This window comes from Trachurus japonicus, chromosome 22 (assembly GCF_045865225.1).
Source record: "Trachurus japonicus isolate A0001 chromosome 22, Traja_1.0".
Taxonomy (NCBI): Eukaryota; Metazoa; Chordata; class Actinopteri; order Carangiformes; family Carangidae; genus Trachurus; species Trachurus japonicus.
In genome coordinates this window covers 25,966,393-25,985,624 of record NC_140928.1, presented here as the reverse complement: position 1 = coordinate 25,985,624, position 19,232 = coordinate 25,966,393, and the positions used below count along the sequence as shown (strand labels likewise).

General features: G+C 40.7%; 1 protein-coding gene across 2 annotated transcripts in view; it reads left to right on the top strand.

The window, feature by feature from the left end:
* Positions 1–3,330, top strand: part of adck1 (aarF domain containing kinase 1) — a 75,384-nt gene extending 72,054 nt beyond the window's left edge. The window contains exon 11 of one of the 2 annotated variants that reach the window (XM_085767860.1): positions 2,282–3,330. In XM_085767860.1, the coding sequence (XP_085623986.1) occupies positions 2,282–2,441 (160 nt within the window). In that variant the 3' untranslated portion in view covers positions 2,442–3,330. The remainder of the gene's footprint in view (positions 1–2,281) is intronic. The other variant, XM_085767861.1, reaches the window with a different exon arrangement.
* Positions 3,331–19,232: the final 15,902 nt, after the last annotated feature.

Here is a 19,232-nt window from a genome sequence, read left to right as displayed (position 1 = left end):
TAAGTTCTGCCCCCATTACTTTGCTGTTTAACTGCAGTGTTTCACAGCTAGCAGGAGGAGAGCTATGTCCGGGCTGCACACATTTTTCTCGGGTCTCTTCCTAAGGTAGCACTCGGGGTCCTAGAGCTGTAGAGCGTTATTTAGAAAATGATCGGAATTCTCCTTTAAGGTTTTTTTTTTTTTTTCTGCTATCATGCTACCAAAGTGTTTTGGATTCAGAGCATCTATCCTGGTGGAAGTGACTAATACCTTCCCACATTAGCTCTGAGTTGGTTATTTTGGGTATTCTGAATTTAGACTAGCTATCTAAAATATCTAGATTACAGGAGCTGTGCCGAGAGCCTTTGTAACAGCTGATTCCTGGTTCCTAGAGGACCAAATAAAACCAGTTAAGTCTCCTGAGATCAGTCATGATAGATTGTATGTTGTCCATCAACACCGCCCATGTTATCACTGGCTGCTCATAGGCATACATGATTTAGCACAGTGAGTTTTTTTTTTTTCTTGAGTGAATCATTTCATAATGTGTGTATACATGAGTTCTAGCAACACGTTACCAGGGGGAACACAGTTGTTTGAACATCATCACAAACTGGAGCCTGGACCAACATGAATCATTTTCCCACAGTCAGTGACAATGATAGCTGCTTCTCTTTCTCTACCTGGAGAATGTTGCCAAGGACTGTGTGAGTGAAGTCTATCTCGCACTAGTGGCACGTTTCCTTTTCTACAGACATCCACTGCATAACCTCATCATACTGGTGGTGATGTCTCAGCACTTCACAGTCCTCCCGTATAAAATTGCTGAGAATTCGTACAAGCTACATTAATGGACCTCGGGGGCCAACAACCAGGTCTGATGGTAGCATTGTACCTTGCTGTGTTTTTGTTGGTAAAATACACAACATGGTGGCTCCATCATTGGTTGCTTTTTGTCTACAAGTCGATCCTTGGCAAGACACCTTCCTATCTATCATCTCTTCTTCACCTCGCGGCATAGAACTTATCACACTAGATCCAGTAATTACATCAAGCTCCTCATCCCCAAGACTCCATCTGTCTTCGGCTGCCACTCCTATCGTTTTGTAGCTGCAGACGACTGGAACACCCTCCTAAACACCACCATTGCGATCACATCATTGTGATCTTTTACCATTTCAATGTGTAAAATCAAACAGATCACTGTTGACTGTTGCTCTTGCTGATTCCTACAGATATGCATATGCTTGTCCCTTGGCATGTGTATTTTGCTTGTTGCGTTGTATTGTTGTTGATATGGTTATTGTATAATGCTATTTTTGCCGGAGCCTCTTGGCCAGGTCAGGTCTGTAAATGCTAATTTGTTCTCAAACATTTTACCTGGATAAATAAAGGTTTTTAAAAAAGTACAATTAAACTAAGAACATAAAAGTTTGGGATTTAAGTAGGTGAGTTGTGGAATGGATACAGTTTGGTTGATGAGGTTTATAAATAGATCAGTGGTCTGAGTGAATAAGTGCTTCCCTCAGGTAAAGGATTAGTAATAAGGGATGTCCTCATCACATCTGATACCGATCACTTTTTGTGTTTTGTTATAACGGCTGGTTTATGGTGGGTCAGGATCACTGGAGACTCCCAACAAGCAGCAGCACAATGGGATGAAAGGACCACAAAAGGTCAACAACATGTGTTTACATTGTTGAACAGAGCAATGTAAAAAGAAAAAAGAAATAGTATAGCACATGACATGCGTTTTGTCATTTCATCGCACACAGTCTCACACATCTGTGACTCAAAGTATTCATTCCTACAACCATTCATGTGCTTTTAATGAAAAGTGTCTGATTCTGATTATCAGCTGATCATTCAGGGCTTCCCTAATTACAACAACTAAATTACAACAGTACAATGTGGTGCAGCTTGTGTATTGGTCACACTGTTAACTAATATCTAACACTTGAAACAAGCCAGTGGTCTTCTGTATTTTGTTGACCCATCCATCTACTCCAGCTCCTCTGCTACTTCTGAAATAATTCTGGCCACTAGAGGTTCCCTAAAAATGTAGCTATGGGTCAAATTTCCGCTGATTATTTGTTATAGATCAATTATCCAGATCAATTATCCAGATATATCTCCAAAGGTACAGTGAGACATATTTTCTGTGTTATCTCAAGCTGGCTGTTTTTTTGATGGTGATTGTTGGCAAATTCCTGGAGAAGTCCAGCGTGAGGTCTTGTGATGATTCATACTGATGACTCATACTGTGCCTAACCTCTTCCTTCTTCTTCCCCTGGTCATTTAGGCACAAGAGGAGTAAAGCTCATTCCAGATGGAAGCATCTAAAGATACAGCTGGCAGAATCTCACAGCCTGTGGAGTCTCAGCATGTATGAACTCTTTCTATGGGTGAAGGACTCCACGTTGGTGCACTGGCTCACTTCACTGCTGGCATTTCTGCACTGAGGCACATCTGGACATCTCACTCTACCACTTTACCAGCAGGCTGCAACTGTTGGCCTTTATGTGGTTTATGATATACTGCAAATTCACACGTACCCCACACACACACACACACACACACACACACACACTCATGTTCTTCTATCTTTGTCAGGAGATTCATTGACATAACACACTCCCTTCCCCCTAAATCTGATTATCACAACTGAATGCCTGATCTAAGTCTTAATCCTCCAGCAGCCTAGAACTGGTCAAAATGTCCTCGGGCTGTAAGATCTATAACCCAAACCTGGTCCTCACAGAGGTAGAAGAACAAGTCCACATACACATGGATGCATACAGTACATACAAAGACAGGACACTTGTCTTTGGACATTAAGAGCAGCTCATGACTGTCGGCCAATTTTTAGGCCTTAGGATCAGAACAGTGCTCAGATAAACTATTTATTCATCATCGTGTCATAACTGTATTTCATTATTATTATTATTTCATAATATTGTAATTCCATCCTGCATGAGTTTGTTTTATTCTGCTTAATTTAAGAACATTATCGTTTTTTTTGTCATACTGTAACCTTGAAATACTGAACCGTGTCTCAGTATTTACTCAATACAAGTGCCATTATGCTACGAAGTACTTAGTGTATGAATTAATTTTAGTTTGTCAAGAAGTGAAAGAAATTTATTTTTAAAAAATAATTGTGTAAAGTGTGTAGATGAATGAATGAGACACAATACACCCGTTAGTGACCGTTAGGAGCAATAGTACATTGGAAATGTATGTAAACAGGACAAAGCCGGTTCTTCTCCCATCTTCCAGACTTTACATCCTGACTCCAGCTCCACACACAAACTATCCATCATCTTGCCTCACTTAGAGAAAACAAAGTGACGACTCCTGACTACATGAGTGGACACCAATAATACATGAATGCAGATGCTTCCACACATTTGCACTGCATGGTACAATTAAGCAAATGTCATTCAGCTATGTAGAATATGTTGAACAGGGCCACCTCATTCTAATTTTATGTCAAATTGGCAAAAGGGAAAAAAATGGTTGTTAAAAAACTGTTCTGACTGACCACCTTTATTGTGAGATGAAACACTTTACGACAGTGCTTCTGAAATAGGGTCTATGTAACAGCACAGATACAGTACAGACCTCAGCTATCATGGCCACCATATTAAACACAGAACATTGTTGTGGTCACGACATTTATACTCATGTCTTGATTAAGTTTAAGCTACTTAACACGATTGTGAGTGTTTTGATTCAAAACAGGCAGAGGACTGATGTGACAAAGAAAGAGAGGACAGAGGGAAGTGGAGAGTCTCATGCCCACTACATAGTCACACACACACACACATACATACACACTTGCACATACAGATGGGGTTCAAAGTTTTTGAGCACTAAGAACAGAAACTTTTAGAAATGCTGCTGGAACCACGTGTAGTTTAAAAATTCTGGTGCTGTGTTGTTGTCTGGTTGGACAGAGACTTTAGAAAACGGCGTAGCAGACACCCACAGTCTCTCCCTGACTGAGTCATTTGCAGCTAGTTAACTTGTTGTTTAGTTAAATTCAGCATTTTAAAACTGCAGCTGTCGCTTGTGTTGTTTATCACAACAAATCAGAGACAACAGTCTGCTTCCTGTTTACACTGGCTCACACACACTCAGTGTATGTGATTGCTAAAGTACTGTGTTTCAGGTGCTCTAGTGTTGTAGGCAGAGATTGTCTCTCATATGGAACTAAAATGGTTTGCTGGGCCGATATTGATTTGAAAACAGATTCAAAATGAGTATGTACTGTTGGGGACGAAGCTAGAGGGAAGGGAACATAGGAAACACAGCTGGAAACTGGAAGCACGGCCATTGTAGAGATTTTGGACAGATGTGTTGTGTTAGGGAACATCGTAGAGAGCAATCCTCACCCTCAATCAATCAATCAATCAATCAATCAATCAATCAATCAAACAAACTTTATTCATAGCACTTTCCATGCACAAAGAAGCAGCCCAAAGTGCTTTACATAAAACTGCCCCATTCTCCCACACGTACTCACATACCCACGCACATACGCACTCATGCAGAATTAAAAACATTGAGAAATTAAATACACTCAATCAGCCCATCAACCACCTGAGGGAATATACCGATGAATCATAAACTTCATAGGTAACATTTTATTGTTGTGGTTGATTGGTGTAGAACCTGTACAGAATTCATTCTGAATCACTATTGATTTACTTTGAAACTTGTCTCAATCATTTTTGATGACTACATGACAGATTCAAAAGTTTTTCTTTGACTTAGCCTAAGAAAAGAAAATACACAGATCAGTTACAACACTGTCAATGCTGTACTGATGTGCATGTATCAATGGCGAGGAGCATAAAAGCTGTTTTGGTGGTACGTTCAATACAATGTGATGTGTGGTGGAACATGTAACACAAATTTGTATTTTCTTATCTGAATCAAATTGTTGGCACATGACTCATGAGATAGCACACTTTCTAAAATAACAGCAGTATGACCAGTTCTCTCTCTCTCTCTCTGTCAGCTGAGTTCTTGAGATTCAGTTTAATGATCACTACAGATCCCAGACTCTTACAGTGAGGCTGCATAATCTAAAGCTTTAGTGCCAAAACCAAACTGATACTGATGCAGTAATGGAGGTTGGATATATGGAAGAGTTCCCAACCCTCCAGTCACTTAGTGAAGTAGTGAATCAGTCAGTAATCCAGCCAGACAGCTACTGTAGGTAAATCATACATAAAGGCTGGTGTGTTCAGGGGCAAACATGTAATTGCAGGCTGTCATAGGACGCCATTCACCTGCAGCTCCTTTTCAAAGAGACATAGTCAGGGACGACATTAAGAAGTGGCGTGTAGTCCTGCTGCCACTGATCTGATTAATTCCTGCTCATCACAAAAATACCTCAGAAAGAAGTTTGCATCAAGTCAGATCATAGGCTCCTGTGGTGGGTGCAGTAAAGTAGTAATGTGTGTTTCAAGGTCAAATACTCATTCCACAAGGACTCCACTTGGGAGAAGTTATTATTTCTTTAAATACCGTCAACTGCTGTTTCTTCAACTTTTACATTCCTGCTACAGTATACTCCTTATTTACCTGTCAACATGACAGATTTTGCCAACTTGTTGCCCACCATGGTATGACCTTGTTCGATTAATCTTGAATGCAACTTAAATATAACAATGTAATTGCATTTCTGTTTCAAAACATTTCTACTCCCTGAGTTATGTTATTTTAAATTCTTTCCAAGTCGTTCAAATCCTGTATTTCCCTCTTCTCATCACAATACACAGTTTATATTTGTATTGGTCTTGTTCTTTTCAACACACTGAGGAAAAGTTTTTTGTTTGTTGGTATTTTGGTGGTTTGGTTATTTTATTTGTGACAGAATTCAGTGTAAAATGTGTGGAAAGTGTGCTGTATAGTACTCTGTCCACTGTACACAATGCAGTGCTTCGTCTTTGATGCATGTGAAATAAAGGTGCTGCAGGAACAAGTCCTAAAACCCCAAAACAAGTTGGAATGATCATTTTTGCACTTCAGATTGTGAGGACTGTGTCATTTTAATAGGATATTGGTTGGATGACCATGGTTTACACACTCAAGACATTTTCATTTTGTGACATGATAAAATATGTCAATACATAACACACTTGTGATTTTGTGTAAATTCTTAAATGTCTTAAATATTGTCAATAATAATATAGATTTTTTTTTATTATTATTTACGTGTATTTATAAAGCACAAGTATGTACAGTAGGTGCTCTACTCTGTCTTATGTACAGAGCACCATGGCATTGGTGGTTTATTTGGTTTATGTGGCTATCATTAATTAATTAAATAATAAAATTAAATGGTAAGTTTAAAACAAATTAAAGTTCTTCAGGGGCAACACCCTGAAGCAAGTGAGGATAGCCACTATTTGTATCGGTATTGTTGCATTTGTGTGAATGTACCTCACCCTCGCCCCATGCTTTGCCAAGATTCAGTGGGACTTCTACATACAGACTAACTGCTGATGGCTAACCAATGGGACATAGTAGTAGTGGACAAACAAACACAAGTGACTGCAACATCAGGAAGGAGGAGCACAAGAAGCTGGAGAAGAAGAATTAGAAAGGTTGTGGAGAGTGAAAAGCAACAATGGTCCCTGTGGTATCTGAAACATTTGGGGATGTTGACCCCTAAACTGGGAGAGCGGCTCCAGCAGATTCCAGGAAAAACAGAAGAGAAGAGAGTGCAGAACAGCTACGATGCTGTTCAGGACCATCAAGCTCCCAGGCCTCTGGTAGAAGACTGAAGTTTGAAGAAGGAACAGACCACCAATTGGGGTGAGTAAATAATTTATATAAATACAGTATGCATATATCTATAGGCAAGGGAGAAAGGATGGGGGGTGACATGGCAGTGGACAGAACATGAACCCATGGCCACTGTGTTTTGGACATTATGCAACCAGCAGAGACACTGAGGCATCCCAAATACTCTACTTTTAACTTGACATTCCTATAAAGGACTCAATCACACACCCATCAGTCATGTTACTGTAGAACTTATCAGCGTCCTAACAAGTAGATCCTGCACCAGAGCCCATGGTCTGATATGATGTTGTGTTTGAAGGGTTAGAAATAAGAAAGATTTCTTTTGTTTTCAATGTTGCTTGTGTTTAGCAAGTCCACTGCTTCCCTTCATCACTGCCTACAAAATAACTGTTTTGAAAATGCCTGTTGAGGCAAGTTTAGTTTACTCCCAGCCAGAGGCCAAGGCCCTAGAGGCCATCGTTCACACTGAGGCCTTGGACCAGTTATAAATTAAACTACACCAAGTTCAGACTATTTTTAGCAAAGTAAGTAATAAAAAATCAGTAGAGCTGGATTGCTCGCCTGCCTTCCTGTTAAAAACGTGTTCCTCTGAATTAACCAGTGCGTGGTGTCCCATTTTTTCAAAACTCCTAGGACAGTCTCACTGTGCCACCCAGTGAAAAGGTCAATAATCACTCCTGTCTAAGTATCTTGTTCATCTGCTAACAATGACTTCTGACCCGAAGCTTTTAAAGTAGAAGTAAGCGATCCGGTCGTTTTGGCTAACTTCTTGTCAGCCGATGGAGTTAGCAGTCCCCGCCCTCGTCCCTACGTCACCACATTCACGCGCATCCCTTGGCTGCACACACAGAGAGGACTGCCCCTTTATGCCGTTCTCTCTCCTCATTGGTTAAAGGTTGTAGGATACAAGGAAAGTTTTCTCCTCGGCTTACAGCAGAGCAGAGTGACTGACAGACCCGTGTTTCAGACCAAACACTCTATGTAAGTGATTGCTGTCGGAAGATATAACTATTTTAGACTTATATTAACACAAATATTCTGCTTACTTCTGCTTTAACTAACAGAACCCAACATGTTAAAGTTAACAGCTTTCTGTGGATGCTTATTACTGTTACTAATAAGCAACTATGGTGCTTCTACAAAAGTCTTAGGTACTCAGCACTTATAAGACACTAAAATATTGCTGACATTCATAATATTAATTATCTCGAAGGAACCATTTGCCAACGTATTCATTTGATACTGCTTATAATGTGTAATGTGTGTGTGTGTGTGTGTGTGTGTGTGTGTGTGTGTGTGTGTGTGTGTGCAATAGAGCTCATCAGGCTTCAGATCTGATATGGTGTTACTCCACATCTATCAGAGGCGGCATGTGATGAGTCTCTTTATTATCAAGCTGGCCCCATGATCCCTATGGGCACACTTAATTAAGATGCTAGTTAATTAAACTAGCATAAGAGAACTTAGAATATAGACCGATTCTGCTAGGATTAACTTCATTTGTTGAGAGGTGAATATGTGAGTCACACAGTGCCCTCTGGGTAATGCAGTATGGGGTCAATACAAAACCACAGAGAGCCTGAAATGGAGAGAACAGAAAAAAGAAGCAGCAGCTTGTGTGAAGTGCTGACACATGAGGAAAAGTAACTGTGTACCAGGGAATACCAGCCTCACTCATGAGTGATGATTGATGCGATGTGATTGGATCATGTATGTGTTATGTTTCCCACAGTAGCTGTCTCTGCAGTGTTTCATTTCCTGTGTTGAACAGACAGAGGGTTACACAGCTGGACAAACATCCAGATCACCCACAATGCAGTTTTGTATCTCAATACATAACCGCAGATGACCTCTGTGAAATTTACCCATTATAAAGGATGTGGACTCCACTGCAGGTATAATCTTTAACAGCCATGATCACATTACTTTTCTCGGTATAGAAATATTCACTCAGTCTATAATTTCTATTGAGAGCTGAACAATGACCACGTCCAACTGTGCATTAGTTTCACAGTAACCTCCAGCTGCTTCACCTTTGTTCTCATGTCTGAGTGGATGTTCTCAGTCAACCAATAGAGACACTGACACTCTGTGTCTGGAAGTGTGTTTATATTATTACACTTCCTGTAGCCTCACAATCATGCTGATCAGACCTCATTATCTATATTTGAAACATGACATCATCTCATTTTTGGGGATGAATAAAGGGGGATTTAATTGAATTACCACCCACTGTCTCCAAAACATCTCATCACTGTACTGCAGGACTGAGAGGTTCAGGAGATCCTTTGTCAGCTGTTTAGTTGCACAACACATCATCTCACCTGAGACAGTGTCTCATAATTATTCATTATAAGAACCTAAAAGCCAAAAGGGGAAAGGATCCTATTGAAAATGCAGTGTTGATTACAATCTTAAGTGCTGGAAAACTCATAACACTTAACACACGTTAGGTCTCTGGAAAGTTTACAGGTGTTGCACATGGTTCTGCCAAAATGTCTCAATAGCTCTCCCTTGGAATGTCAACAAGGCCTTTATATACCTGCTGTTTCACCTACAGTATAGGAGACATATTATGTCCTCTTTCCACAAATTAAAATAGTTCCCTGGTGTCTTAAAGACATGTCTTTGCTTTGGTTAAATACCCCAAGGATCAAACATCACAGCTCTTTTCATACTCTCAAAACAGCCCTGTTCAGAACGGCTGGTTTCAGAGCCTGTCCCTTTAAATTCAAATGAAACACTGCTTGCCCTGCCCTGCCCCTTCTACCAGTCCCACGTTATGCAGATTCAAAACCTAGTTACATCACTGGAAGACAACTGAGGGAACAGCTCGTAAAACCCCATGGATTATAACCTGGGGAGCCTGAACATTACCGATTTTTATTGTCAATTCCCACATTTTGGGGGCCGGAAAGCAAGACAAACACCCAAAGAGGCTTCAAAAAGTGATATTTCCCTAATATGTTCCCTTTAAGGATGTGAACAGGCTGACGTCCAAAAAAGCCTCTTGCATCTTTAGTCTAGCCCAACAACCATTCTAAATATAAGACCTCTGCAATGTTAAACTGCAAACCATTTGAATTTCTGTTGGGTTTCCTGCCTGGTGCACTGTGGCAAATTTCACCACAAAACAGGAAGTTGTCCAAACAAGCCCAAACATTACATCTTAAGCCTCACTTGTGACTCACTGAGGCTATATTTACACACAGCAGTGCATTTGGACCTCATGCTGGGGACAAGTAAAGGAATCTCCAAGGTTATTAAAATGCATCCTGTGGGATACATGGATGTCAACACCAAATTTACTTTCATCAAAGTTTGACGGTTTGCCAAATGTCATGGCAGTCTATTCAAAAGTGAGTTTTCAGTCTGAATGTGGGAGCGTTCAGGGATAGGCCAGCACAGCAGGTAACAACAGTCACTCTCCAGACTCACTTGTATTCTCCCCCTGAAATTCAACCTGGGCCTGAACACCAGCCTCTGATTTCCGCCTCACACATGCTATAATCCCTGCAGCAGCCAATCTCCCAGACACACTCACTAGTCAGGGGGCTGATAATTTGCCTGTCTGTGCACTTCATGCAGCCAGAGTGCATAATTGCAAAAACATCCCAAACAGGGAAAGTATTTCTTGACCGCAAGTTGGGAAGCCAAGTCAGATAAGTATTTTAACAGGATAATGGTTGTCCTCATTTGCAATGCCCCGTCAGGTGAATTGAAATTAGTTTCAGTTTTGTTGGACTATCCTCTACACGACACAGACACTTTCTCTACAGCTGGGTTGTGAATTTGTGACAGTGGATTAGAGCAGCGTTACACAACTTGCACCCACAGCTGGAATACACACTATTGCAGTTGTGTTCCAGTTGTTATGGTGATAAAATATTGATGGTTACCATCATCAACACATACAAAACACTGCTTCTACCATTTCCAATGTACTGCTTCCCCAGCATTCTGTGTACATGAGCCAGCACTGGTTGTGTATAGTCATTGTGTGTGTGCCTGTGCTCGTGTGTGTGTGTGTGTGTGTGTGTGTGTGTGTGTGTGTGTGTGTGTGTGTGTGTGTGTGTGTGTGTGTGTGTGTGTGTGTGTGTGTGTGTGTGTGTGTGTGTGTGTGTGTGTGTGTGTTAGCCACAGGAGGAGCATCCATCTCTATCACACAGAGCCACCCAGACCTGCCATAGCTAATGAGAACAGCTCTCTCTTTACTTTTTCCAAAGAGGGAGGAAGAATGAAGACACTTTCTCCCTCCACCTTCACTCTATCTGTGGAAGTGGTCTGAAGGAGGAGGAGAGGTCACAGTCGTGAGATGTGAAAAAAAGAAGCAAACAGGAAAAAGAAGCAAAGCTAAGTGGATGAATATTCATAGACTCCCATGTTAACTCAACTGAAATAAACCCACAGCTAATTTCCTCCTTTCATCTTGAGATAACTGTACTGTAATTTTATTAAGACATAATGCATAGCTACTAGGGAGCATGCCCACTTTGAGTGATAGATGGGTGCCATCCACAGACAGTAAATAAAGATGTATGTGGTCTAGGTGATGTCATCTACATGGTTTTGAAGCGAGTGAGCTGCACCAGCATCGCCATCGTCCCTTTGCCTGACTTCACCCATACTGTAACTCCCAGATAAACCAACAATAGATAAAGAGTTGGATATGAAAAGCTGTGCGTTTGGGTTCTACACTCACCCACCTGTCACTCTGAGGCAGCACCTTTAATTATAAACAGGTCATATTTCTTGCTGGTAAACTTCCTGTCCTCCTGTTTTGCTGCAGGATAAAGGTCATAAGGGGACACATTTAATGTTTAAAGGAGACATATTATGCCTCTTTTCCACAATTTAAACAAAGTTCCCAGGTGTCTTAAAGACATGTCTGTGATATGCTGTGGTCAAAAAACCCCAAGGATCAAACATCGCAGCTCTTTTCATCCTCTCAAAACAGCCCTGTTCAGAACGGCTTGTTTCAGAGCCTGTCCCTTTAAATGCAAATCAGCCACTGCTCACCCCGCCCCACCCCTTCTACTAGTACCAGGGTGGTATTTTGTAAATTTGAAAGCTACTTACATTACTGGTAGACATCTGAGGGAACAGCTCATAAAACCACATGGATTTCAATCTAGGGAGCCTGCAAATTACAGATTATTTTGTAAATTTTGGGGGCCAGAAGGCAAGACAAACAGCCAGAGTGTTCAAAAAGTCATATTACCATAATATCGCCTTTAAAGAACAAGCAAACTCAGTTTGGATTTAGCTGAAATATGCCCTGAAATTGTAGGTATCATCATAATTTGTAATGTAGATAAAGGGGTTTTGGTGATTTAAGTACCTTTTATAAAGGTGGGGGGTGGGGGGCAAGCAATGCCCCTGTTTCTGAGGTTAGTAAAATTCTAATATTTGATTTATATGTTAGCGCTAATTGACAGGTATCAGTGTACCTGCATCAGAGCTCACCACACCAGGCTTGTTAGCTTAGCTCATTAACTACTTAGCCAGCAAATAAATTAGCCCTGGGTTTCCCCTTGAGCATGATGCTCTAACCATGATAATGGGAATACACGCTTGAGTTATGCAGCATACATCCTACACTGAAGAGTCAGCTCCACACACCCCACCTCTTTCTTTGTAGATTAGAAAGGTATGATGATGATGTGATTTTTAAATATTATCAATATTATAGTAATTACAATAGTATAAATAGAACCAAGCTAAGGCAATTTTTGTGCCTAACCTAATGAAGTCACAACCCTTTATTGTGATAACTATGGCGATGATCAGCACTGTTATAGCTGCTGTATTTACCGTGGTAACATAAGCGCAGATGTTGAATTTCTGTAAACACTTATATTAGTCGTAGAGAGAGTACGAAAATGACTCAACAAAATCAATCTCTTTGCTTGTTGGAGGACTTTTTGCAATATCATGTTATTTTTCAAGGGCTTTAAAGCATGATCAGAAGGACCAGTCAAAATAGCTTTGACCAGATTCAAAGCTATTTTGTAATTTTCCTGATTTTTGAATTGAATAAATATCCAGTCATTTTGGGGCTATTCACTGCCCCAGATGCTGAGAGGCCTGATGATGACACCAATGTGCCAATAAGCTCACTCAAAAAACACTCTCCAGAAAACTGTGAGTGACGTCAAATCCGATCCAATCCATCTTTATTTTCAGTCTGTGGGGGCGGATCATGAAAATAAACATCACAAATTGCAATCTGGATGTATGGGTCTTTAATTTTGTGAGTAAAAGCAACTGTGAAGCTCTCTGGTGCCGTGTTGTGATGGGTGAATCTGGACCTGCCATATGTGCTGGACAGAAATGTTGGTGGCCTGCACTGCAGAGTGGGCGATGTCACTGTCACTGTGCCTCTGTTCCACTGTGTTCTAGGTAATAAATGAGGTGTCACAGATGATTGGCCCACGCTGTTCACCAACACTGACCACACTCACCTCACTCACCGCTGAGGTAAGTAATCTAAGTGTTTTTCTTTCTTCCATCCTTCTTTCTCTCTCTCCCTCACCCTCTGGCTCCCTCGTTTTTATTCCTCTGACAGATGGTTCACTCACTGAGGCCTTTTGGTAATGGTTTCTTAGTTACAGTGAAGCTGATATTTTCCTCTTGTTAAAAATCCAATATGCCAGTGACTGTGGTCCACCTTCAGCGTGATATATATGCTGCGGTTGTTTCATTTGACATTTATACTGCAGTTATTGCCCCACACTGGCTCATGATGGGACGTTTTCATCACGAATGACCAAACTGACAGGAAATATTACAATCATATTCTTGGTGATCAGTTTAGATTTACAGTCCTATACATCATAATTATTCTAAAATTAAATGAGTGAAGAAAATAATTGTACTGCATTAGTTGTTTATTGGTTTATTAGCTGCCCTTAATTAACTCAAATATCAGTAATAGAAATATGAATATTAAATAATAACTTTAAAATACATTACAGTACAAAAACAGTCAAGAATCTCAAATGATCTATAACTATAACCAAAATGAACATATCAACAGCAGATAAGGTTAGGAGAGTCGAGCTCCACTGAGAAGAGATTGGCAACATTCACACTTGTGCACTACTTAAAGGGATAGTTCACCCAAAATTCAAATTTCACTCATTATCTACTCACCCTCATGCCGACTAAGGGCTGGGAGAATTTTCAGAGTCCTCCTTGCCTTCTCGGAGTTACGAGGGGGTCCGCGCAGCAGTATTTGTCCATATGATAGTTGTGAATGGGGCTCACTTTTCTTCGTCCAAAAAGACACACCAAAAAACATCCAAATACCTCCATACTGCTCGTCTGTAATGTCAGTGCCGCCGGTCAGTGCAAATCTCGCGTGATTTGCACTGACACAGGAAGGGCAGTGAACTGAGACACTGGGAGCTTCCGCTACAAACAAGCTTAAAATATAGACTTATTTAATTTTTTCGGAACAATTTCTCATGTCGGGGCTTCAATACAAGAGGGACGAGCAGCATGGAGGTATTTGGATGTTTTTTGGTGTGTCTTTTTGGATGAAGAAAAGTGAGCCCCATTCACAACCATTATGGACAAATACTGCTGCGTGGACCCCCACCGTAACCCTGAGAAGGCACGGAGGACTCTGAAAATTCTCCCAGCCCTTAGTCGACATGACGGTGAGTAGATAATGAGTGAAATTTGAATTTTGTGTGAACTATCCCTTTAACTCACCACAATTATTAGTTATTTAAAACAAAAGCAGGAGAGAGTTTAACCCAAGTACTGCATACAGGTGCGTATGTTTGTGGGATAGAGTGTCTTTCTTTGTTAGACTGATTTTCATTTCCTGTTTAGTTCCTGTTCTCCCTCCTCTGATGTTACACCTGTGTCTGACTGCACTACCTGTGTCTCGTTTCTCCCTTGTGTATCATCATTGTCGTCAGTTTGTCTGTTGGCCCTGTGCTCTGTGTTGATGCCCCAGTCCATGCCCCTGTGTTCCTTCTGTAGGTTTAATAAAAACGTTTTTGTTCTCCTGTACCAGTTTTTGCATGTCTACATTTTGGGTCCAGTCTTCTTCAAAATGTGACAGTCTGTAACCTACAGTAAGAGTGGCAGCTTGCATGCAAGTCTTAGCACTGACTATAACCACAACTTAAGCAGACATTAAAACATCTACGTGGAAACTAAGTGGATATCGGCAAAGATGAACAGTTGCTGTGCTGTTCTAGGTGAAGATAAGCCTACTGAGTTAACATAAGTCAGACAGAAGTCCTGTAGCTGTGAACCTGCTGGCTGTTCCTTTGAGCCGTGTACACAGTTAACTGGTCCTAGATACACTCTGGCCTCTGTTTGGCAAAACCAACCAGCTGATCTTGTGTAGTTGCCACTGATTTTGAAGAAAACTTGGTTCACTCTTATGTGTTTTATATGTTTTTATACCGTCACGTTGTTGCACTCATAGCGGTGCCTTCAAGCAAAATATCAGATATGAAGAAGCTGGTGAAAACTGTTGTGATTTCAGAAAAGAGTGTAAAAAATAACAGAACAAACACGTATATTCAGCCTAGTTTTCTCCCCAAAGCTATTTTGTCCATGCCAGATACTTGGCATCTTTTCATGGCTGCAAGATCATTCATGCTTGAGGTTCGGTCCTGAGCTATGGAACCGCTCAAGATGGAGTGGAGGTGAGACGACTTCTGTTCTATCGTGCCCATTTGTTGTCAACAGAGCAGCAGATTGGGCTTGTCGATCTATTGCTTGGTCATGACCGAACGGTAGCTGTTGCAGTGTATTATGAGATTTGTAGTGTGAGCACTATACCAGCAGGCCATTAATAATAGAAATATGAAAATGTCTCGCAGTCCACATAAAATTGTATCATGGGCCAGATTTAGCCCCCGGGCCTTGAGTTTGACGTGTGTTTTAGAAACAAAACAAATGAACCTTGGATCTTGAGTTAATCCCAAGCAGGTGGCTTCTGTTTAGGGGACAAGTGTTGCACGAGAGCTGTTGTCTCAGGAAGCAGTGCTGATCTGGGCTGGAGGCCTTGTTACCTCCAACGGAGAGCTGAGGCGAAACACAAAAAAAGAGACATGCCACATGTCCCACAGTGGCTGTCCAGTAAAGTCACAGGGGGAGGATCTTCCCCAGGTGTGAAAAATAGAGACTTGTGAGTTGTTTTGTCTGTGGAACACGTGGTCTCCACTATCTTTTATGGGCTAAATCTCTGCAACTGGGACGTTTATTTAACACTCAGGTCAAAGTCTTTCTTGCATATTGAGATATTTGCTGGGATCTAGATTTTGATATAATGCCATTATCCTGCCCTGACCTGGCGGATCGTCATCCTCTTTTCTAAACTGGGTCATGGTTTTCATCCTTTTATTTTCTAAAACTAAATCTTCTTTGGTTTGGAAATGAGATATCTATCTATCTATCTATCTATCTATCTATCTATCTATCTATCTATCTATCTATCTATCTATCTATCTATCTATCTATCTATCTATCTATCTATCTATCTATCTATCTATCTATCTATCTATCTATCTATCTATCTATCTATCTATCTATCTATCTATCTATCTATCTATCTATCTATCTATCTATCTATCTCATCCCTGCACATCACGCTCAAATTCAGATTCCAATTCTTCTCATTGATTCTCGTTCTTATTGGTTCCGTGTTTCAATACGAAAACAATGAGGAAAAAGTGCTGAAATATTTATATAATCTCAGCTCTACTATACTGGTCACCTTTCTTCCTCTGTGCATTTGTTACATTGTCACTTTTACTTGTGTAAATCACTGACACCTATTCTAATCAGGCAAGAGCCCTGAGTGCGGCTGGAGAGATGGACATATGAAATGCCCTGCTAAGCTTGCTGCCACCACACCTGAATCTGGATAAAAGGGAAGAAAACTAATGAAATGGGCTGTGTTTGGTGGTTCTTATATGAACCCCTGTTTGCAGGCGTTTTTGGTTACAGAACTCATCATAGTTAAAATTAGGGACTTTAGGAAAAAGTGCATCATCAGGCAAAGGAAACAACTGACTTGTTTTAGACATCAAAGCAAAAGATAAACAATCCAGACACTTTATTTGTTTCATGTTGTGTCCAACACCTGGTCAGTAGTTCTTTGAATATGGATGCCTCTCTCCCTCATTTATTTAAGGTATTCAAACAACAATGATTTAATAAATAATACAGTCACGGTAGCAATTGGTCAACAAGTGAGGCTCCACAATTAACTTTATTATTCTGTGTCCGCCAAAGTGTCTTACTGCATTTCCTGTTAGCCATCATGACCGTGGAGGGTGGCTGATAGAATTTCACAGCTGACAGTTGGCAACCATGCAGGCCCACATGCTGTGGCAAGGATAATTGTAAGTGTGTGTGTGTGTGTGTGTGTGTGTGTGTGTGTGTGTGTGTGTGTGTGTCCCCTCCACCCCACCTCTCTCCGACATCAGCATTGTGTCTGACAATTTCTGTAGCTCTGTGGCAGACTGATATTCACACCTCATGTTGTGGTGTGACCAGCTGAGAGTTGAGAGTCAAGTGAGTGTTCTAACCTTTCTTGTCTTGTGTATCTTTAATTGCAAATACCAAGATGTTAATATAACAGTACAACACTGACTGAATCTGAATAAAAATGAGGTCCGGGTGTGTAAACGTAGAGGAACTACACACACAACTCTGACGTCCAACTTTCACTTGTTGGCTCATGAGTGGATTGCACAGTTACAGTAGGCACGACTGCACTATTTTGGACAAACCCTGTACACAATTTCTAGATAATCACTGTTTTATGATTAGACACTGTGTAATAAAAGCCAAATGTATATGTTAGCAATCATTATTGAAACATTTTTCTTGGCAGTTATTGCTTCAACTGAGCACTGTGGGGAATTTAGTGTGTATTACATTATACGGAGGTGTTTCTGTTAATCAACCTTCTTTCAGTGATACGAAACAGGGGTCAGTGGGTGTGGGGGGGCTACTTCATCATCCATGACAACACACTTAAATCATGTGTTCTGTGGGATAAATTAGCTAATTTCCACCTGCTAATTCACCGACAGTTGAATTACTTGCACATGAACTGCCAATGGATAAATGTAACATTATCATTTTTTAATCTTCATGACATTCTGAATCACTACGTTAGGTAACAAAAAGCAAAATACATTTTAAAAAACAATGTTGTGTTTTACCCTTAATAAACAGCTCATGCTTTTAACACCACAGAGTGAGCTTACTCACAATAACTTTGGCTGCAATAACACGATACAAACACGAACACTTGTGTTTCATAGATGCAATATTGGTCAAAAGTGGACATGTATGCAATATGATCATTTTAATATTTGAAGTTTATCCTACATTATGGAAGTTAACTTTGTTAGCAACGAAGCTAGTGCATGTTGCTGAGTGTGCGTAGTGTTCTCTATTTATAATTTCTTCTGATTTAAAGGTCCAGTGTGTAAAATGGGGGGGAAACCGTGACATCCAGCGTTCAGATTCTAGGTTGCAGCACTCGCTCATTCGCACTCACCCCTCCCGTCAGGTGAGTGCTATAAAATTTGATTTTGTAGCACTTTTATTTTATAGACAAATACATTCATGGGTAGTACTATATTCAGATTTTGCCAATAAATAAAGCCAATTATTACACACTGGACTTTTAACAAAAACAAACAAAAAAACAAGATGGCGACCAATAGACAAACTCAAAGCGCCAAAGCAAGATGATGTAAATTATGATTTGGGTATTGAATTGAGAGTGACAGTGGTGCACACCGCACGCTGCACGTTGGCGCTGTAATGGACAGGTCATCCAGGTGTAACCCGCCTTCACTAGCTAAGATTGGCTCCAGCCCCCCATGACCCTGCACAGATAAGCAGTTTCAAACCAGTGTGTGATATCATGATGGATTGCGACTAAATTTCAGCTGTGAATACTGAGGAGACACTAACGGTGTGTTGTTTAGAGAGGAATACTTAATCTCAAGCCAGGGTAAGTGTTCGTTTCACTTCAGAAGGAGAAATAGCCTTTGTGCGTAGCCTAAAGTGTGTATGCCTGTGAGTTTATGTGTGTGTCAAGGTTGACACCGTTAGTATTGGACTTGCTGGAGTGAATTAACATTGCTGCGTAATCACTCTACATTATAGACCAGCTCAATAACTTGACACTCTGGGTCAGTGGCTTGTCAGGCCGCCTCTGTCAATAACGTTCTTCACCCACACACACACACACACAGCTGATACCCATTGTAACACACACATCTAGACACGTCTACACACACACACACACACACACACACACACACACACACACACACACACACACACACACACACACACACACACACACACACACACCAATATTCCCTGCAGGCAGGCATGACTTGTATACTCTGAAGTGGAGAAGATAACACAGT